At 43.1% G+C, this 21,602-nt stretch overlaps 1 protein-coding gene across 1 annotated transcript in view; it reads left to right on the top strand.

Annotated features, from left to right (window-relative positions):
* Positions 1–21,036, top strand: part of DGKK (diacylglycerol kinase kappa) — a 95,692-nt gene extending 74,656 nt beyond the window's left edge. The window contains exons 15-28 of the mRNA XM_035288764.3: positions 421–649; positions 2,236–2,340; positions 2,786–2,882; positions 4,442–4,549; positions 7,377–7,473; positions 7,720–7,827; positions 8,766–8,879; positions 9,225–9,359; positions 10,526–10,686; positions 11,279–11,420; positions 12,376–12,462; positions 14,595–14,705; positions 15,836–15,959; positions 17,428–21,036. Of these exons, the coding sequence (XP_035144655.3) occupies positions 421–649; positions 2,236–2,340; positions 2,786–2,882; positions 4,442–4,549; positions 7,377–7,473; positions 7,720–7,827; positions 8,766–8,879; positions 9,225–9,359; positions 10,526–10,686; positions 11,279–11,420; positions 12,376–12,462; positions 14,595–14,705; positions 15,836–15,959; positions 17,428–17,507 (1,698 nt within the window). The 3' untranslated portion in view covers positions 17,508–21,036. The remainder of the gene's footprint in view (positions 1–420; positions 650–2,235; positions 2,341–2,785; positions 2,883–4,441; positions 4,550–7,376; positions 7,474–7,719; positions 7,828–8,765; positions 8,880–9,224; positions 9,360–10,525; positions 10,687–11,278; positions 11,421–12,375; positions 12,463–14,594; positions 14,706–15,835; positions 15,960–17,427) is intronic.
* The last annotated feature ends 566 nt before the right edge of the window (positions 21,037–21,602 follow it).

Below are 21,602 nucleotides of genomic sequence, written 5' to 3'. Positions count from 1 at the left end.
CCCAAACCTACACACATACAAAGACACACACCAAGCACCCAAGCAAGGACACATTCATATCCTTAGGAGCATGCCCATGAAAATCCAGAAATGTTTGTCTTTCCTGGAGTTTGCATGTTACATGTCATTTTATAGGCCAGTCTGACACAAGAAAGGCTCAGCTATATATATTGATGCATGGGGACATTCAGAAACAAATATGTATTTGATCCCCTAACACCCTTTGGTTATCTCATCACATCTGTCCACCTTCTTTTTTCTCTAAGTACGTCATCTTCTCACATGTAGTTTTCCATGCTCAGCATTTATGGACAACTTCTACCCCTCCCTACCCTTCCTCATATCATCCCCACTCCTCATTCTGTCCTCTCAAGCATGGGTCCCTCATAGCAATGTCCTGTCTCCTTCCTTTCTATCTAGAGTGACTTAATGTATGATAAGCTCAGTGTCATGATGGATGCTCTGGCTGAGGCGGCAGCAGATGCTTCTGTTGAGAAAAGTGCTACAGTACCTGGAGACAGCAGCAAGGCAGACAGGAAGCCCTTCATTCCTCAAATAGACCACATAGCCAAATACAGGTTGGAGCTGACCACAAAGGCCCAGAATCTCCAGAAATCCTTGAAACTCATCATATTCCAAGTTGAACAAGGTAAGGTGGCCACGGTTGTAGTGACTGAGGTAGGAGAAAGAAAAGTTCCAGAGGATGGTTTACTGGCCTCACTGACTCAGGGTTTGCTATCTGACTCTGCTACAAAAAGTTGTCTAAATTCTGCATTCATATTGCATACAAAGTTAATATTCAGACGCTGATTTGAAAAGCCTCAGTCCTGCTAAGCTGCCCCTTTGGCTCCTACCACCTCACAGACAGTCAACTCCTGCTACTCATTTTTGGAAACCAACACTCATCCGAAACAATTATATTAATAGATGTTAAGTGGCCTGGCTCAAAGCTCTATCAGCTTCCACTACCAGCCATAAGACCTTTTTTCCTCCTGCTCCTGTTTCTTTCCAAGCGCCAGGCCTATGACTATTTTAGAAAAAAAAAATGGTGTTCATCTCTGCATGTGTTGCACAGTGTTAATCAGGCACAAGGGCCCTGAGAGTGGTCCTGACAGTTCTGGCATTAATTATCATTACCCAGAACTCACGACAGTCTGCAGACTTCCCAACTCAGTATGAAAACTCTTCAACTCCCTCAGTTTCTTCATGGAATGTTTTGCTACTTCTTTCCCACAATACTTCTTTGAGAAACAGATCAGAAGGTGGTGTAAGACCAAGTGTGTTCTAACTGAGCTATTGGAACTGAGCAGAAGTCCCATGCAGCAAGGAAGTCCCTTTGGCTGGCCCTTGACTTTTAGCCATGGTGCCTTGCCCTACCTTGGTACCTTCAGGTACAACCTCAGCCAAGTTTCCAAGAAAGAACAAAAATTTCCCTTCCGCACAGTGGAAAGGTTAAACAGTCAGTTTGCCTTTATTTATATAATTAGTTTCCAAGCAGTGGGAATCAGATTAAACTGACGTAGCCATAACTGTCACAAGCAACCCTCAGTCTGCTCCATCAACACATATGTTAGATTCAGAGGTGTAGTTTGTGGCTACACCTCTGAATCTAACATATGTGTTGATGGAGCAGACATATGTGTTTTCTATATCTTTGAGATAGAAAAAGATCCCTCTGGTAGGGGTATGAGCTTTGACACAGGATGAGACTGAGCATCTGAACTACACAACATACAGGCTGGTGAAAAGAGAGTTCCCAAATGTTCTAGGTGTGGAATGAGACATTTGAGTGAAAGAGTGGCACAGTCCTAGAGGCTCAATTGTGGACAAAAGCCATGTAAGTAAATGAACTAATAGAATGGAGGTAGAAGAGTAGAGGGTTTCTCATGCCGATACGTCAATCCACAGCCACAAGCTTCTACTCCCAACCACATGTACTGGGTGACAGAAAAAAGAGTAACCAGTAAAACAAAGAAATCTCAGGCATAAATATGAAAACACAGAAACACTAAGTAAGCTGAGACTACAAACAGTGTCATGGAGGAGATGTGATGGTCAAATGGGAGTCTCCATCATCTACCCATTAACTAAACAAAATAGATGCTCAATAAATGTTCAATAAGTGTAATTAATCTTTCCTTCCTTCCATCCTCCCTCTCTCCTTCCTTCCTCCTTCCTTCCTTCCTCCCTTCCTCCTTTCTTTTTTGCCTTTCTTCCTCCCACTTTTCTCTATAGTTCTGGATGAGGAAAGCAGACAGACAATATCTGTTAAGAACTTTGGTTCAACTTTCTTCTTGGAAGATGACCCAGAAGATATTAGCCAGACAAGCCCACGACGTCGTAAGGATCTTTGTGTCTTCTTCCCTTATTCTAGCCTTCATCACTGTTGTTTAGTTCCCAAAGAATATGTATTTTTCATGCATCCTCTTTTAGGCATAATCCTGCAGTAGATACCGCCCCCCTCCCAGAAACTCACACTATAAGATCCCATGCCAATGTCCAGAGTAATGATCCCCACAAACATTGAAGAGGCTGGCCTGATGAAATACAAGTTTTGAAGCTGTTTTCACTGCCAGCAAGCAAGCAGCCCAGCTTTACTTTTCTCTCAGTGGCAGTCCCTGTCCATCCAGGAGAATCCCTCTTTGGAATGAGAACTGTGAATATTATCTAGGAGAAAGTCATTGAGCTTGACCCTGCCTCCACAGAGAAAATAGGTTGAAATACAAGTGAGGGAAATGGCTTTTTTGTTTGTATCTGACACTCAAGTGATGTATTTTATGTCTAGGTTCTCGTCGTGGCACTTTGTCTTCTATATCTTCTCTCAAAAGTGAGGACCTAGACAACCTTAACTTGGATCACTTACATTTTACATCTGAAACTATGTAAGTATTTAACTCTATCACCATTTAATGGCTTCTTTCTCTTGTTAAGAGTACAATCTCAGGATATCCATAGTCAACTACTTTCTCTACTTACTAGCTTTGTCACCTACACAAGTGACTCAACCAATTTGAACCTCAGTTTTCTCATATGTAAAATAAAGACCATCGTAGAACTTGCATCATGGGTTTGCTGTATTTATTACATTTTTATATGAAAAGTGCTTGCACTGAGCAGTGCTTGGCAGCATCCATAGTTAAGTGTTATATGCATTTGCAGTTATTATTATTATAAACAATTAATAAATGTTAGCTGTTATTTCAGAGGACTTGCTTTCTTTACTGTTGCCCTTACCAGTAAATGGTTGAAGATACTAAAAACTAAATGGTCATTAGGGGACTAGGCAGCAAATCTAAGGACATCTGTCTCACCAGTTCTATCTCTTTAGAATATCCCCAGCAGCCAACTTCTGCCATACTCACTCATTTTGAGTTCCATTAAGAAGATCAGTTCGGACATTAGTTAGAGAAACTCCAATCTCTGGACTGTGGTTGAGGGAGGCAAATCTCATGTGAGAGATGTAGGGTCAGTTTAGTAATGAATAAAAAGGTAATCTAAGATTAAACAGCTAAACTGTATCCATTTTAATTTCTCAAAAGGATACAGCTAGCAATTATTTATGTTTTCTTAAATAATTTATTTAAGAAAATGATTTTTATTCCTGTCTCCAATCAGCATTCTGACCCCCACACTTCACCATTAGCTCAAGTTTATGTCTGAGCTCTCATGGATCTACCTAATGAATTTTGATCAATAGTGCACTGGGGCAAGTGTTTAATGACCTGCTCTCTTGGGGGAGAAAGCCCTGATTCATTTATGGTGTAAACCATTCCACCGTGGCCTATTTAAGTTACTGACATAATGCCATTGAATGTGGAGTTGGAAAGATATATGCATAATCAGTTTACATGAGCTGGTGCCAACTGGCTATGGCACACCACTGGTTTTGATGCTGACACCTTAGATAGACACAGGAGACTTGAAAAACAGCTTGGCTTTTTTGTTATATTCATATCTACCCTCTTTTATCAGTCTTCTCCCTCAAATGTGTGGTCACTTTGCCCTTTGATGTCAGACGTCACTGAGAGCAGTGGTGCAGACTTAACTGTCATGGCATGTTTGTATCTAGGATACTAAAAAGTTCTTTATGGGAATAAGCCCATGACTCTATTTCCCTTCATATTGTATGTGAAGAAAACATGAGCCACTCATATATGAGGCCTCCAACAATGACCCAAATCATGAATGTTGCTTCTTTACTATGAGTTACAATCCCACTGAAGCTTCCCAACTGGCTAGGCACTCCCTCCTACAGCTAATAAACTGGTTGTTCATACGAAAAGATATCTGCACATGCCTCTCAAAAAATGTTACAGTTAGTGCCCACTGTGGAGGAGGCCTTCCCTCACTGGTTTTCCATCATCCAGATTCATCTCATGCCCAATGATAGTGGCACTTCTTTCTTGCACCAATGTCTGTCCTCTTCTTTGATTAATTTCAGACGTTTTAAAGAAAAATGTGTCATGAACAACTACTTTGGAATTGGACTGGATGCTAAAATTTCTCTGGATTTCAACACCGGAAGAGATGAACACCCAGGACAATACAAGTAAGAAAAAGAAGCTCCCTTCCCTACATGCAAACACACAATCACAATACACATATATATTCCTACATCCTCTACCTATCAAACAAGCAACAGAAAGAAATGGACCCATGGGAAGTAAAATGCATCCATCACAAGATTATTCTGGTGGGACAGTGTGAGCCAAATGATAGATGACTGCACTGGCATACTAAACTTGGAGCCGCCTTCAAATCCAGGCCTGTGGATATCCGCGTAAACACAGCTACCTGTGTTAACTGTTACTGAGAACAGATTATGTTGACTCAGTTTAGCAAATCACCCAGCTTTGTTCTGTTTGTGAGAGCTGAACCAGGTTTCAGTAGTGGCTGCAGATCTGTTTTTACTTGACAAGGTTGCAAAGTATCAAAGATCCCTCTATTTGTTCTTGCTGTTCCTAACCTAGTTCCCCTGGACCTGTTAATTTTACCCCACCCAGTGTTGGCTTGTATGGCACCTTCTCACACTTTCATAGTTCAGACATGACCCAAGTTAGCCGCAGAGTTCTTGTGGTACATTGAAAGTACAAGTAATAAGAAGCATGACACCCCACCCCACCCTTGCCACTGCCACTAGAACCTCTTTCTCAAAGCAGGCCTGGGTTGAGAAACAAGTACTTTGTCAGATATGTGATTTGCAAATATTTTCTCCCAGTCTGTTGCTGGTCTTTTCATTTTCTTAGTGGTATTTTTGAAATACAGAAGTGTTGAATTCTAAGGAGGTCCAATTGATCAGTTCTTTTCTTTATGGACCATGCTTCTGGTGTCATCTCTAAGAAATCTTTGCCAACCCAAGATCTTAAAATTTGCTCCTAAGTGTTCTTCTAAAGTTTGTATTGTTTTAGCTCTTATTAATACATTTAAATGCATGATCCACTTTGAGTTATTTTTTACATATAGTGTGAGGGTCTAAGGTAATAGTCTAAGTTTATCTTTTTGCCTGTGGATATCCAATTATCCCAGAACCATTTTTATTTATTTATTTATTTTGGAGATGAAATCTCACTCTGTCACCCAGGCTGGAGTGCAGTGGTGTGATCTCAGCTCACTGCAACCACTGCCTCCTGGTTCAAGCAATTCTCCTGCCTCAGCCTCCTGAGCAGCTAGGACTGTAGGTGCACACCACCATGCCTAATTTTTTTGTAAGTTAGTAGAGACAGAGTTTCACCTTGTTGCCCAGGCTGTTCTCAAACTTCTGAGCTCAGGCAATTTGCCCACCTTGGCTTCCCAAAATGCTAGGATTAAAGGTGTGAGCCACTGCACCGGGCTCCAGCACCATTTTTTAAAACAGGTATCCTTTCCCCAATGAATTGTACTGGCACTTTTGTCCAAAATCAATTGACCATAAATGCAAGGGTTTATTTCTGGACTCTCACTTCTGTTCCATTAATTTATGTGTCTATTCTATGCAAGTACCACACTATCTTGATAACTGTAGCTTTGCAGTAGTTTTTGAAATTGGGAGATGAAAGTCCCCTACTTTATTCTTTTTTTCCTGAATTGGTTTGTTCTAGGTATTGTGCATTTTCATATACCTAAACTCCTATTTTTGTAGATGAGAACACCAAAGTGCCCAGAAAACGAATGGTTTCAAAGTGTCTAAATAATTTTGTGCTAGCCTTCTGACATTTCAAAACTCATTCCATGTGATGGCTCATTTCTTTGGCTCTACAAGCTCAAAGTAAATGATATACAGCATTTCTAGTGATCGTAAGCTCCCCACCTATTTCTATCAGAGATCCCAGAGTCAGCAAGACCCTGTCCTCCCCATCTCTACCTTAAGTCACCTGATATCCTTTCCTATCTGGCTCCTCCTCTAAAATCTCCCTACTAAGCTTAGATCTAGTCCATGGCATTGAATTAAGCATTTAGTATATGGATCTGGTGTTTGGAAAAGAACTTCACGTTGCCAGAAAAGTTGCTACTTCAAAAAAATTGCATTCTACTTCTGACACCTGATGTGGGAAGTGGAAAAAGTTCCTTTTTAAGGTTTCCTTTATTGTTAAAGAATAAGTGTGCTAATAACGTTGTGAAGCCCTATCCTACGTAGCTGTTAGACATGCCGTGCTTACAGGCACGTAGTACATTCTGTGTCCTTGTACTGTAACCAAGATATCTGTGCTGGACGTGCTCACAGGCATGTCCCAGCTCTCCACTGCTTTGACCTGTTTAGAAAAGTTTTAAGTTGTTAGCCAATTGGGTTTTAGTTAGATTGTGAGGTCTGCTTCCAGCCAACGGAGATCAGATACAGCAGTAAGGATGACCCCAGATGCGTAAGAAATTAAGTTGTGTGTTTCCCTTTGTTCTTTGTACTCTCGTGGCACGATGGCTACTAGGAGTACTCTTCCTGCAGTCCAGTGAGTAAAAATTGCATTGGCTGAAAAAAAAATTGCATTCTAAGAGTCACATGTTTCAAATGAAATTGATTTGAAGCAGCTGAAATCTCCTGGAGTAGCACAACCAGGGTAACTGGTGTGTACCAGCCAGCTATGCACACAGCTTTTTATGAGCATTGCTGTCTAATATAACCTGTTTCTTCCAAATCTACACCAATATCAGTAGCAAGGAGAAATGGAAAATTCATCTATTGATAGGATACTGAGGCTTCAAAGCGGCCCAGGAACCCATTTCTGCAAGTGTTTGCATGGGATACCAGTTACATTAACTGCTGTCCAGTTACCATTTATCATGACTCCTCTCTGTAAGAAGGCATTTGAGAAATAAGGTGGTTTTCCTTCCTGTCTTTCTCCACCCCATTTATCAATATATCATTCATCCCCTGACTATCTTTCTTGATGTTTACCTTTCTATAGTAGCCGCCTTAAGAACAAGATGTGGTATGGCCTTCTGGGAAGCAAGGAACTTTTGCAGCGCACTTACAGGAAACTGGAAGAACGGGTGCATTTAGAGGTTAGTGGAAAGGAGGATGGTCTTTCCCGAGTATGGAGAAAGGAAATCTCACAGCCTTGGGAATACGCTATATGCTGGTTCTTCCTGAGCTTTAACTCTGTGATCCTCACAGCTCATGGGAGGAAGGCATGAAGATAGATTTCCATGTAATGGAAGAGAAGACAGAGCCCATTCCTCATCTCTGTAAATATTCCTTCACGTTACTACCTAAAGATCCAGCTAATGAAAGCTACTCTTTTCTTTCAGTGTGATGGAGAACCCATCTCTTTGCCAAACCTGCAAGGCATTGTAGTGCTCAACATTACCAGCTATGCCGGAGGTATCAACTTCTGGGGAAGCAACACAGCAACCACGGTTAGTATGGAACAAGGAATGGGGAGGGAGAAAGGCATGATCCCACTATGGTCTCTCAGAAGGAAGCACTGTGCTGATTTAAGTGAAAAATGAACAATGGGAGAATAGGAGGTGGGCTGAGAACCTTTATTAGCAGCAGCTACATGATCAGTTTTTCAGGCAATTACCATTCCAGAGCAGAAAATTTCGATCAAAGACCTCAGGAGAAGGTCAACTCTTAGGTGTTGCCTGGGCTTTGGATTTTCCATTCTTCAGGTCTGACAGATCCTTTAAAGGCTATCTAGACCATGCTTTTTTTTTTTTTTTTTTTTAAGATAGAGTCTCACTCTGTCATACAGGCTGGAGTGCAGTGGCATGATCTCAGTTCACTGCAACCTCTGCCTCCCAGAGGTTTAAGTGATTCTCCTGCCTCAGCCTCCCAAGTAGCTGGGATTACAGGCACTGGCCACCATACCCAGCTACTTTTTATATTTTTAGGAGAGACAGGGTTTCACCATGTTGGCCAGTCTGACCTTGAACTTTTGGCCTCAGCTGATCCACTCGTCTTGGCTTCCCAAAGTGCTGGGATTACAGGCGTGAGCCACTGTGCCTGGCCAAGGCCATGCTCTTTTCTCCAAGGAATTCTGTCAATACAATCTCCTGGGAAGCTGACCATGACCCCTTTACTCTGAGTTCACCCAAGAAGGTCATAAGGCAAATGAGACTGGTCTCGGGGATTTATGATGCTGGACTGGACAAGAAGGGAACTGGCTAAGAGTTCACTGCCCTTTTCCCAGATTGGCTTCCTGACCTCATCTTCTCCCCTTTGAATTATGCAGTTTTTCCACTCTTCATGTGCTAGAAAAATTCTCACCAGGAGCCTTTAAACATTCCTTCTTGTTATAGACAAGTTGTGGTTTCTCAAGGGTGGGAGATGTGATGCAGTTCTTCCTTCTCAGGAATATGAGGCTCCTGCAATAGATGATGGGAAGCTGGAGGTAGTGGCAATCTTTGGTTCTGTGCAGATGGCAATGTCCCGTATCATCAACCTGCATCATCATCGCATTGCCCAGGTAGGCAGGGGCTGCATGGGCACCAGGAAGGGGCTGAGATTTCTGCCTGCTACCAAGGATGTGGGATAGTCCCAGGAATTAACTGGGTATAAGAATGCCAGGGTGGAGTGAGCAGGCTATCTGGTAAGCGGTAAGGTGCTGACTGAGGTTGGAGGCAGAGGTGGTAGAGACCAATGGAGCAAAAAGCCCATAGTAAACAGCTGTTTCTTCCTGGGATGATCTGATTCACATCTTTTCCAGTCCCGCTTCAGATACACATTCAAGGCCATAACTATGAAATTATCAGATAGAGCAATAGCAGTTGCCTTATTTTTCTCTCCCATTCTTCCTCATTTTCTCTGGCAGTGCCGTGAGGTGCTGATAACCATTGATGGTGAAGAAGGTATCCCAGTGCAGGTGGATGGGGAGGCCTGGATTCAGAGACCAGGCCTTATCAAGATTAGATACAAGAACGCTGCCCAGATGCTGACAAGAGATCGGGTAATGGGGGAAAGCTTGTCTTGGGCTCTTATACTGTCTCATCTATAGCTGTCACTTGAGTACTGAATATTTCCACTCAAGCAGAATTCCTCAAAGGGATGTTGGTGAGTCCCTGGTATCAAAGTCACTTGAGATTCTGGTTATAAATGCATATTCTTGAGCCCCACATTAGACCCACTGAACCACATAGGGATGTGTAGTTCCCAGGAACCCAAATTTGCAAACAAGCTCCTCAAGACATACTGACATTTGCAAACACTGTTCAAAATAGACACGGGACTCCCTCCCCTGGTTTTGGACAAGGTTATCCTCCTCTCTCCACTACAAAGAGAGCTAAAGGCCTCAGATGATTATGGAAAAATCTACTCTTTCAGCAACAGATTCTGCATTGAATATGGTCTTTAGGTGTCTCTAAGGCTCCTTAAAATGCTGCATTCATAAATGTCATCCACTTCAGCTATACCTTCTAAGCTTAGAAAGGTGCTATTATTGATCACATATTCAGTGCTTGGAGATTATCTTGCACTCTGACCTGTGAAAAGTCCATAGAAACAGCAATAGAGAAGGGATGAGAAGCCCAGTTTGTGAACTGCCTATTCTGTGCTAGGCACTTTACATCTCTCTCATGTAGATACTCCCCACAATCCTATGAGGTGGATACACTTATTCCCATTTTACAGATGAGGAAAATGAGGACCAGAGAGACTAAATAATTTGCTAATGGCCAGATAAAGAGTAAATGACAGGAACATGATTCAAAATTAAATTAGATATGTCTGGATCTAAACTGTGTCACCACATATTGCCTACATTTGGTAAAGAAGGGAGCATGAAAGGTGCTCCACTGTCTTGTCAGTCATGATGCCTTCATATTGGAGCTTCTAGAAAGCAAACATGTGTTTGACCCAAGCCTGGTATCCCAAAACCCAGCATACTGACAACAACAAAAGCTAAAAGGGCAGAGTCTAGAAGAGATACTGAATAAAATGATGGACACTTGTATAGGTATATAGATGGGTATGAGAGGGGGAATGGTCAGGGGCCCTCCTTCCTCTTTACCCACTTTACCCACATACCCATTGCCCACAAATGTCAGACTCACAGATCTGTCATGTGCCCTAGTAGCTACAGCAATCATTAGGATATGCCACTGTATTTATCTCCAGGACTTTGAGAACTCAATGAAAACATGGGAGTGCAAGCATACTGAAATTCAAGCTGCCCCTCAACCCCAGCTACACTCCCAGGACTCTCAAGAGTGCCTCTCTGATGAGGAGTATGCCCAGATGCAGCACTTAGCTCGGCTTGCAGAAAACCTCATCAGCAGGTAAGTGGACTGGTCTAGATACAGAGCTGAGAATCCCAAGAAGGCATAGGGAGAAGAAGCCATTTTGTGTCTATTGGCCACTAGGAATCCTGGCCTCAAAGAGGAATTTAGCTTAGAGCTCTAAAGATTGAGTGGGACTCTCACAATCCAGGCAGGAAATATTCTTTGTGTTCAGCAATAAGCCAGCTTAGACATCTCTCATTAGACCCAGAGATGAATGTGGATCTCTTGATGCTGCTCCAAGCCCAACAGAACTAAGACTGTTTACCCTTGCCCCTAAATATCAGGAGGGCCTTGGAGTTCCTGTAGTCAGCTGCCCTCCTCTATTCTAGCCTCCTACTCTCCCCAAGGTCCCAGTATCTAAATTCAGGTGAGACAAGGATGAGTAAAGATAAATACCTAGAGAAGAGCAGAAATATTTTCTAGCATAGGTAGCTACCTAGAGAAGAGCAGAACAAACAGGAGGGAGTCATGAATCCAAGTGAGGCACCCAGAGCTTTCATTTCTACTGTTACCTAAACCCTCACAAGTGCCCCAGGCCAGAAGTCCTTCAGAAATACCAACTCATCTATCTGTTCTTGCTTTATTACAGACTTAACGACTTGAGCAAGGTCCACCAGCATGTATCTGTCCTCATGGGTTCTGTGAATGCCAGTGCTAACGTCCTGAATAATACATTTTATGGCCAAGACAGTGGCAGTGAGTTGGGTGCAGCTTCCTGTATTCCCATTGAAGTAAGTGGAAAATGAGTGAATTAAGGAAAGCAACAAAACCAGATAGGAAAGAGGATAAAAGGGAAGGAAGTGGAACAAGAGGCTGATGGAGAAACTGGGCAAATATGGCAGGAAACTGATGGATAGAGTAGATGGGAAGGCAGTCATTCCTTGACTTGTTACAGGTCCAAGTTAGTTGCTGGGGGAAAACCACAGCAGATTTCATCAGTCTGAGAGCTAGCCTTCTTCCCTAACAGCCATCTACCACACCAGCCTCAAGGGAGAAATGGACAATGAATGAAGAGAAACTTGGCCTTGGCCCTTCCTTATCCCAAGTAGATCTCTGTATAACCGGATAAGGTGACACATGTCACTGAAACCAGAACTTCTGGGTGCCTTGGTTTTCCTCTTGAGGGAAAAGTCCAGATCAAGCTGGACACTTAATGTTAAATGTGCCACCCCATGGCTTTGTTCATTGCCAGAATTGTTCAGTGATGCTTTTAAAAAGTAACTTTAGTGCTAGGCGAAAGATATAATTGTGTCAGGACCTGATTAAAGTTGGAGGAGGCCTGCAGCTCAAGGCCTTAGTTGCAAGAAGAGAGATGGTAGGCCCTAATTCCACCTGCCCTGGAATGATGGTTTTGGCCTAGAGACAACAAGTGGCCTTACATTTATTCTCCGGTTTGCATATTTTCTGTTTTCCTATACCCACTGCAATCAATCAATGATGCCAAAGCCAAGTCGTGCTCTGCTACTTCACATAGTAGTACACAACTCCTGTACCAGCAGTTGTCAGCTGGCACTGGTTCAGATTGCTGAACTAATTGTGCTATATTTTGAATATTGCTTTTTCACCTATAGCCACATCTTACTAGCTTCCTTCTACCTTCCCACAGAGAAGCCAGCTGCATGCTTACTAACCAACAACTCCCCTGTCTTTGTCTTTTTCTCTCCTTTTCCTTTCTTCTCCTCTCAGACTCTAAGCAGAAATGATGCTGTAGATATTATGTTTAGTCTTAAAGGACTCTATGATGACACCACAGCTTTCCTGGATGAAAAGCTGGTAAGTGCAGGGGGTTGAAGCATGGGAGGGCAATGTATTCCATCTGAACGTGGTCATGATCTTGTGCTTGGTCCAAGGGCACTGGAGACTTGTGGGAGCATTTTGGCCAGATGCTTGCCTGGAATTCCCGACTGTGTCACCTAGGATTGTTGTTGATTGTATGATTTCATGGGTTTTGCTAATCCATATGGATTACCATATTCTTGGGAGAAAGTCTCAACCTGTCCTTTGGTAAATGTCTTGTGGGTTCAGACCAGGCCAATAAAAAGTAGAGTGTTATCGTACTTGATTCAGCTGCAGTAGAAAAAGGTGAGCTCTTTGAGCTTCTTTGTACCTCCCAAGTTTCTACATGCCTCTTTCATGTAGAAACCTGTGAAAAGGTGGTGTGGATTAGTAGAAATATTGAGAGATTCTTGGGTTCAAGTCTCAAATCTACCACTTACTAGTTATTAATATATTAGTTTCCTAAGGCTGCCATAACAAAGTACCAAAAACTAGGTGTCTTCAAACAATCAAAATGTGTTGTCTCACAATTCTGGAAGCTAGAAATCCAGAATCAAGGTATCAGCAGGGCCATCCTGTAAAATCTGTAGAGGGGTCTTTCTTTGCCTCTTTCTAGCTTTCAGTGGTTTTCTGGCAAGCTTTGGTGTTTCTTGGATTATAGATGCATCACTTCAATCTTCTATCTTCACATGATGTTTTCTCTGTGTTGCTCTGTATTCACAAGGCTATCTTCTTATAAGGACACCAGTCACACTGGATTAGGGCCTACCCTATCCAATATGACCTCAACAACTAACTACACCTTACAATGACCCTATTTCCAAATAAGGTCACATTCTGATGTACTGGGGATTAGGTCTTCAACATATCATTCCTGGGGGGACACAGTTCAACCCATAACACTAGCTACATGATTTCACCTCTCTGGATCTTAGTTTCCATATCTACAAAATAGAAATTATAATCCCTACCTCTCCAGGTTGTTGTATACTAACTATCAGCACCTAACACATACTAGCAGCTTGATAGATGGTACATTTTATTGGTGCTAGGGAGAACAGGCCAAGACTCCATTTTTAGGCTACAAGGCTAGTTGAATATTTCTCAGAATGCAAAACCCGTAGGCATACTTGGTGAGTGTGCTCTGATTAGGTGACTAATTATGATCATCCCATTTTAGGGTTGGCTGGTAGGGCCCTGAGGTAGGTGCTGTTCTTGCCTCTCATCTAATTAAGGTTTATTTGAAGAGGGGCTTCTGACTTGGTATTGCAAGAAGTGCATCTATTTCCTGTTTTCATTTGCTCATCTAATTGGCACACTGCACAGGAGGCAGAGTGGCTAAGGCTATCAGGTCAGGCTGTCCCAACATCTGAGCCCCAAGCTAGTCTTTCAGCTTTAGACAACATCAACAGAAGTACCTTCTATATATAGGCAGAGCTCAATGGCCTTGCCTATTTGGGCAGCAGGAAATAGTTGAGTGTGGTCTCTTGTTGCCACTCAGACTTTCCTGAGGCTCACGACCTGAAAATTGGTTCGTGTGAACCAATAACCCGACTCGAGCACACACCACACTTGAGAAGTCTGCCACCCCATAGGGCCTGGTGAAGACTTCAACACACATACACATCCACACATCCAAATGTGGCTAAAAAGCAGGTGGCAGCTAAGAATGACCATATATCTCCAGAAAGGCTGTCATAGAGGTGAGATGAAGATAAAGCTTGTTTCAATTGGGTGTTATTCCTCCCCTTGAAGAAGGAGGGCAGTAAAGAGCTCAGAGTTAGCAAGGGGAAGTAAATTGATGTCAAAGTGAATCCCACCCAGTAACTCCCAATTGCCTTACTTGGCACACGCATGTCTCGTGCATCTAGGGCAGTCTGTATTCTCGTAAGTTACTAGTTGAAAAGCAAAAGACATTGTCAGCACTGACTTGTTGCCCCCATAATATCCCATTGTGACTGACCATAACCTCCTACCCTGTAGTACTCCTTTCATTCACATGCCACCCATTTATGACAGCTGACAAGGCTCAACCTGTGGCTGGAGCAGGGACTGGGAGTGGGGGAGAGTGTAAGAGTCTACAAAAGTGCTAGTCATTGGACACTCACTCTTTTTCCTGTCTATGCCAGCTGAGAAGTTCTGAGGATGAGGCCACATTACAAAGCACCCTGGATGCCATGAATAAAGAGTTCAAAAAGCTATGTGAGATAGACTGGATGAATTCGATCTTTGTTCCCGAGGTGGGTAACTTGGGAATTGGGAAATAAAGGGAAAGAGGGATTCTTCCTTAGTGCCTTCCCTTCCAGGACACAGTGACTGATTGTAGTACAGGGGGTCCAGTGCTGGCTTTCAACTGAAGCTTACTGGAACTTCCTCCCCACCCACCTTCCCCAAATCTCTTCATCATAAATAGATAGGGTAAGGCAAAAAATACATAGAAAAATTAGGTTATTATAGAAAAATAACCAGAAAGAACACTCATTCTGTAGCAAGAGATGATCAACAAAGAATAAACAAGATAGGTTTTTCCATGTGTTGTTTTCCTGTCTGCAAACTCCCCCTCCCTGCTCAGCACCTGCTGCCAGGATTGAACTTCATCTGGGTCATACCAGTATGGCCCAGGCCATATTGGTGGTTAAATCTTCCAAATATTACCTCTTCCTGCTGCTTCCCGTCCCTCCTGCTCTGGGTTTTCTGGCAACAAAGTTAATCTCAAAATTATGTTTTACTGAGACCAGTAGTAAAACAAGCACACTTTAGCAGGCCTGAGCTGGAATTACAGAGCCTGCAAGATCTGCACAGCAGAGAGCCAACATTCATAGTAGTTATGTTTAGAGAACACTCTTTGCATTCCAGACAGGGAAGCAGCTGGCCTGGCAGGCAGGGGTCTCCCCTATAAGAAGGTATTTGGCCAAGAGGCAAGTAAGGGCTCACCAAACTCTATGTCTGAAGGAAGAGGTATTTTTCGCTAATTCATGCAGAGATGCCATATGAGCTAGCGGTGGCCCTAGCAATCTCATCCTTCTAATCCCTAGCCACATGAACTCAGGTGAAATACTTAACTTCTATAAGCTTCTGCTTCCTCATCTTTGATACAGGAATGTTAATAACCACTTTGCAAGGTTGCTTTGAGAGTTGTATGAGAGCATTTATTAATGCTAGCGAATCACCTGGCACCAAGTAATCTCTTGGTAAAGATCAATTGCTTTCCTAGAGCATGCGACCAGTGATGGGGGTGTTTCTTATACTTGGATAGACAGCATATCTCCCTGTTTTCTGCAGCCATCCTTGTTTACTTTTCCAGGACTCTAGGAATTATCTCTGAATATTAGGCAACTAACATTTTGACCTTCCCCTTGTTGTTTCACAGGAAAAATCTTCAGACACTGACAGTAGAAGCCTCAGGCTGAAAATTAAGTTCCCCAAATTGGGAAAGAAAAAGCTAGAAGAGGAACGCAAGCCTAAATCAGGCCAGAGTGTCCAGGGTTTTATTGGTAAGTCTTTCGCATAGGCAGAGGGGTAATGGAGACTACCCCCAGCAGCCTGGCTACCTCCCAGAAACCTAAAGTCCCATTAGAAACGTTTGTGGGAATGGTGATGATGAAGGAGAGGCCACCTGGGAGCCAGCAGTAAGTGATACACCTTGTCCAAGATGACATCAAGCCATCTCTTGGACAAGGTGTAAGAAAGTGATATGGACACTTGTAAAAGGAGAACCTGCGTGGTCTCCATGACATATACAGAAAACAAAAATGCAAACAGGCAGTGATTTTTCTGCCTGATTCACTCCTAAGGGTCAGGAACAGGTTCTGTGACTTAGCTAAACACTTTTGTTCCTGTTATAGTAAGTGGTAGAAAAGAAACATATCTGTATGTTTCATTGTCTGAATTTCAGATCCATTCCTTTTTCTTCAGAATTGGCCCTAAATACTATTGATATATCAGTGGGATTCAAAAGAAGTTTCTCTTAGAGTTTTTGGTTATGCCAATTCTGATATCCATGGTGGTCTCCCCTAAATTTTGGTCCTACACAACCTGGAAGCTTGGGAGATGTAGTAATAGTGGATGTGGATAAAAAGGAACAGGCCAGGTGCAGTGGCTCAGGCCTGTAATCCCAGCACTTTGGAAGGCCAAGGCAGGCAGACCGTTTGAGCCCAGGAGTTCAAGACCAGCCTGGGCAACATGGTGGAACCCCGTCTCTACAAAAAATAAAAAATTAGTAGTGCATGGGGTGTGCACTTGTAGTCCTAGCTACTTGGGAGGCTGAGGTGGGAGGATTGCTTGAGCCTGGGAAGCTGAGGCTGCAGTGAGCTGTCTTCGTGCCATTGCTCTTCAGCCTGAGCAAGAGAGTGAGACCTCATCTCAAAAGAAAGAGGAATGAAGGAAGGAGGGAGGGAGGGAGGGAAGGGGGAAGGGAGGGAGAAAGAAGAGAAGGAAGGAAAGAAGGGAGGGAGGGAGGAGGGAAGGAAGGAAGGAAACGAAGGAAGGAAAGGAGAAAAGGAGAAAAAAGAAAGGAGGTAGAAAGAAAGGGAGAGAAATGAAAGAAAGAAGGAAAGAAGAAACAAAGGGACAGAGGGTAGCAGTTTGCTTTCAAGAAACTAAAAATTTGCATGAAATCTGAGAGAGAATCTCTTGGATCAAGCTGTATTTTCTCAGGTATGGTACAACTGGTTTCATTCTCTAAGAGTCTGTCAAATGGGAGAACATGGTGTTTGCAAGTATTTCTAAAGACTGATGGAGTCAATAACAGTTCCATAGATTATCAGGTTCTGAAAAATTCATCCCATTTGTCTTTAGCTCACATGGTGTCAGCTGGTTTTCTCTGATGATTCAGAGATGGTTAGTACAATAAGAACAAACCAGTCTCTCCTAACAGACTCTTTGCTCTCCTTTGGATCCACATACTTGGGCTTCTGGCAATGTGCTAACCTCATTGTTTCTATACCATTTTCTCCTCTGAAGGTCGTTTGTGGCACCGCAGACATCGTGAAGATGAAGCAAAGGGCGATGATCCTCCAACACCATCAAGATCTCAACTGTAGCCCTTGAAAGCTGGAAGAACTCACAACATTTAGAATTCTACTGAAAAACTCTCAAAACCTCAATACAGGCTAGACTAAATAATTTCAGAACAAACATGAGCACCACCAAGAAAGACCCTCCAATTCTTTATATGAACGCATTTTCCTGGAGTTAATCTGGTCTCTTTAGAGGTTTACATTTCCTCATTGGTTCTTGTTCTGAGTTGTCTTGTTCAGTTCTCCTCTTTGTGCCTCTTGAGCAACTACAGTATTTGTTGGGATAAGCTCTTTATGAATGGCCCGGGATCGGATCTATAAAGGATTCAAGGGAGTTCACCTCTTCAGGGAGTTTTGGAATGGTTTTCTCTGACCAGCAGAGAAACCATCAATGCTACAGAATTAATGAAAGACAGACTCCCAGGGAGATGAAGAGCAGGGGGCAGGCAGGACCACCAGGTTTGGTTGTGTGTCTCCCCGAATCCTTGCCAACTGCAACTTGCAACTTCAGGAGATCTCTTCTAGTTGGCTCATTAAAATGAGAACTGGACCCTGGGGGCTTGCCCACTTTCCTTTTAAGATGACCATGTGAAATCTCTTCTTGTAGATGTGGTAACCACATGCTTTCTCTCTCCACAAACCTTTTTCATTTTTCCATGTGTGCATGTATGTCTGCATATGTCCAGGTGGTGCTCTGGTGGCTGGGTGGGCTCGTTGGTTGGAACTCACCCCTCATGGCAATCACACAGGCTCCTCTCCTGCTTCCTTGATCCTAGCCTGCATGCCTCCGTGGAGTGTTTGCCTGCATTCTTGCTGGATTTTTTAACTAAATGTTTTGCTGCTGTGCTGCAGTATAGATTATGTATGGAGACATAAAGGTGTGTACACACACACACACACACACACACACACACACTCTTAAGAACTGAAAATACAACTCAACCTCTAAGTGACCCTATAATTTATTGTGCTAATCCAGGAATTCCTTCCCACTCCCCTTTACCCTACATGACACATACATCTCTACCAACTGCCCTAGTTCTTGGTGGAGCTTCTAAATCTTTTGGTGCATTTTCAGCGTCTCAGAGGTAGCTGGGATCTATTGGCCCAGCTGATTCTGATGCCCTCCTAAAATTCTGAGCCAGGCCAAGGAAAGGGGAACAAAAACACCAATTCCCTAGAGAAGGGGGGTTAAGCTGGCAAGCTGCGTATTTTTCCTCTATTTGTCCTAGACTCTTCATCAGCAACTGTGCCCTTCCCCAATAAAAAGACTATATGGAGCAACCAGGCCTTGAGCTTTGTGACTTAGATGCCTGAACTAGGGACTGCCTGACAATTAAGTCACAGCCTAGGCCCTTCCCCACAAGCTCCATCTTGGCCTGATCTTCTGGACAGGCTGTTGGGTCAGCCCCCAAATCACCTTCAATCTACCATCTTGACCTTTTCCCTTGAGTACAGAGGGGCATTCAAGTGATCAGAAAAAACATGGGCCTGGAGAAATGAAGGCTATAAGCCTCTGCTTTCCTGTGGTTCTTCTTGCAAATTTCTCATGAAAACAAACTGGTCCTAAATCGCTCCAAACCCTAATTCACATTTTTCAAAAATGCCTTCTCCCAGTCAGGCAAATCTGATGAAACCCCAATACCCAGAGAGATTTGTATCTTGTATCTTCACCCCACCCTCGACTCATACCTTTAGTTAAGTGTCCCTTCCCACTTAACAAGAGAAAACTGGCCTCTCCCTACTTCTCAAACTTAGCGTGCTTAATTACCTGATTCAGTCAAATGGCTGGTTCATTGTGGTGCACAATCCAGATTCCAAGCACTGGTTCTCAAATCTGGAACTCCACCAGCCTAACGCACTTAAACCAGCCACCTGTGCTCCACCTCTGCAGGGGTGAGGAGAAAAATATTAATAAGGGGATAGTCCCCAAATGCCTGATTGCTGTGTGAAACAAATTAAGTCCTAGGTCTACAACTAGAGAAGAAAGTCGTTGGAAAAAGATGACAGAAAACATATAAAGCTTACTTAAGCCTAAGAGTATGTTAACTCATTGTACATATTTGAGTAGTGAGTGTGCTGTTTCTGTGTCTTTGATTTTCTCTATATCATTCTTTCTTCCCAGGAGGAGGTAGTAGATCAAATTAGCAAGCTCACTCTTGCAGCCCGACTTGGCTCCTCCATGGTTGCGTGCGTTAACATCTGCACACACACTCAAGGAGTTGGGAACCAAGTTGCATTTGCTTCTGAAGAGCTTTTTCCGAAGGGGAAAATTTCCAAATGAGCAAATTTAGGACAACAGAAGGAAGTCCTGGGAGAGGGTATCTTTATTTTGGCATTCACTAAGCAGGGCTGTGTCTTGTAATTATTTTTATCACTGATGATAGTAAACTGTAATAGGACTCCATCTCTTGTGCTTACTTTGCTGCAATAGTTAGGTCTTTGTGCACAGTGATGCTGCTGTTGTTCTGTTGTGCCATGTGATTCCCTTTCACCCACCCTGTCCTCCCACTCTGAGTCAGAATGATACTGAATGAAACCACCAGTATCTGGGGCTACAGTCAGCTAGTGGAGCAGAGTCGCTAGATGACAAGGCCCAGGAACAGGTGTGGCTTGCTCAATCCCTCAGTTAACTCCTAAATTGCCAAGTTACCAGTAGTTTCCCTAAAAGGAAGACAGCTTGCCAAGCACCTGTTCTTGTGTATGCTGACTTGGAAACAAAGCAAGAAGTGATCCCTCTCTCAAGGGAATTGTCTTAGCCTCTGGATGTGTGAGCTCCTTTAAGAACTTTGTTAACTATTTGCAGTAATAAAATTGCTTGGGTGGTGGGACCAAACACCAAATATCCATCTCAATTATGTTTAGATATCATTAAGATCCAAAGCTCTAGGGTTTGGTGGTATCTTTGGTATTACTTTCTGAGGAATTGATTGGGTAGGCAATTCCTGGCCAGCAGAATAGTGGGGGAAGAAAAAGCCAATAGATTTGAACTGCCACCAACTGCCTCTGGTGTCAATACTATAGGAGGTCAACAGTTACGGGTACCCTCTCCAGAAAGGCCCTATGCTGCATCCATAAGGGCACAGGAAGAATAAGAAAGAGATTTTTTTACCTTAAAACTGAGCCAGAAGAAACAGTCAGGGTCAACTTCATCTCCCCTCAGGACACAGATGGAAGAATTTTTGTTTCACAAGAGGTGGAAACTAATACCAAAGCAACCAAACCCATTAGCACCATTCCATCCTATATTAGACCTTGATTGGCTACATGGTTTATAGAATTGTATTTGTCTGTTTGTCAGCTAATCTGTAATCCATTGTTATTTTCTGCTCTGTGCTTTTTATTTCCTTAGAGGCCCCTGCAAATAAGCAGCAGGGCCAGAGGCTGGTTGGGGGAGGAAGCTGGGTTAGTCACAGGGTAACTGGAAAAAGCAGAAAGAAAAGGTCCACAAAGTGTGCTTATTCCTTTCCCCCCACCAAATAGAACACCAGTCCTCAAAGTTAATAAAGTAGTGCTTCTTGAAATATTTTATTAAATGGATAAACATAATCAACTCCAGTGCCTCATCATTTACCTCAAGCATGGGGGAAGTTGAATGGTGGTGGAAATGGGGGGCAGGTGGGCTTGGGTGGTCATCCAAGCTCTAAACAAGCCACATGCAGGTCAGGATGGCAGGTAAGGGAAGGCAGCAGCAGCACAAGCCAAGAATCTCCATCAGGGATGATCATGATACTAAAGGGGCTGCCACGAAGAATTCTAAAACCTAGCTGCAAGTCTGGATGATCCTGTGGGGAAATATCTGCCACTGTTATTGTTCCAGGAGCTAATTCTCCATAGGATACAAATCTCAATGGAATACATTAGTTACTGGGGAGGCAAAGTGGGATAGAGTATAGTCCAGACTGTTAAATAAATGCATAAAGCACCTTGAAAATCTTTTGACAATACCATCTATTCCCCGCCCAATGCATACATCACACACTCGTCTCCTCTCTGGAGGAGTTTGAGGTGGGAAGGCGTATTATGTTCAAACGCAAAATGAGTTCAGCTCAGCACTAAATATAGTTTAATTTCTGTCACACTAACAGTGACCCCAGGGGAGCCAGTTCTTAGTCACAT

The sequence above is a fragment of the Callithrix jacchus genome, chromosome X (assembly GCF_049354715.1).
Source record: "Callithrix jacchus isolate 240 chromosome X, calJac240_pri, whole genome shotgun sequence".
Classification (NCBI taxonomy): Eukaryota; Metazoa; Chordata; class Mammalia; order Primates; family Cebidae; genus Callithrix; species Callithrix jacchus.
Note: the sequence above shows the minus strand (reverse complement) of the source record. Positions and strands in the feature narration are given on the sequence as shown.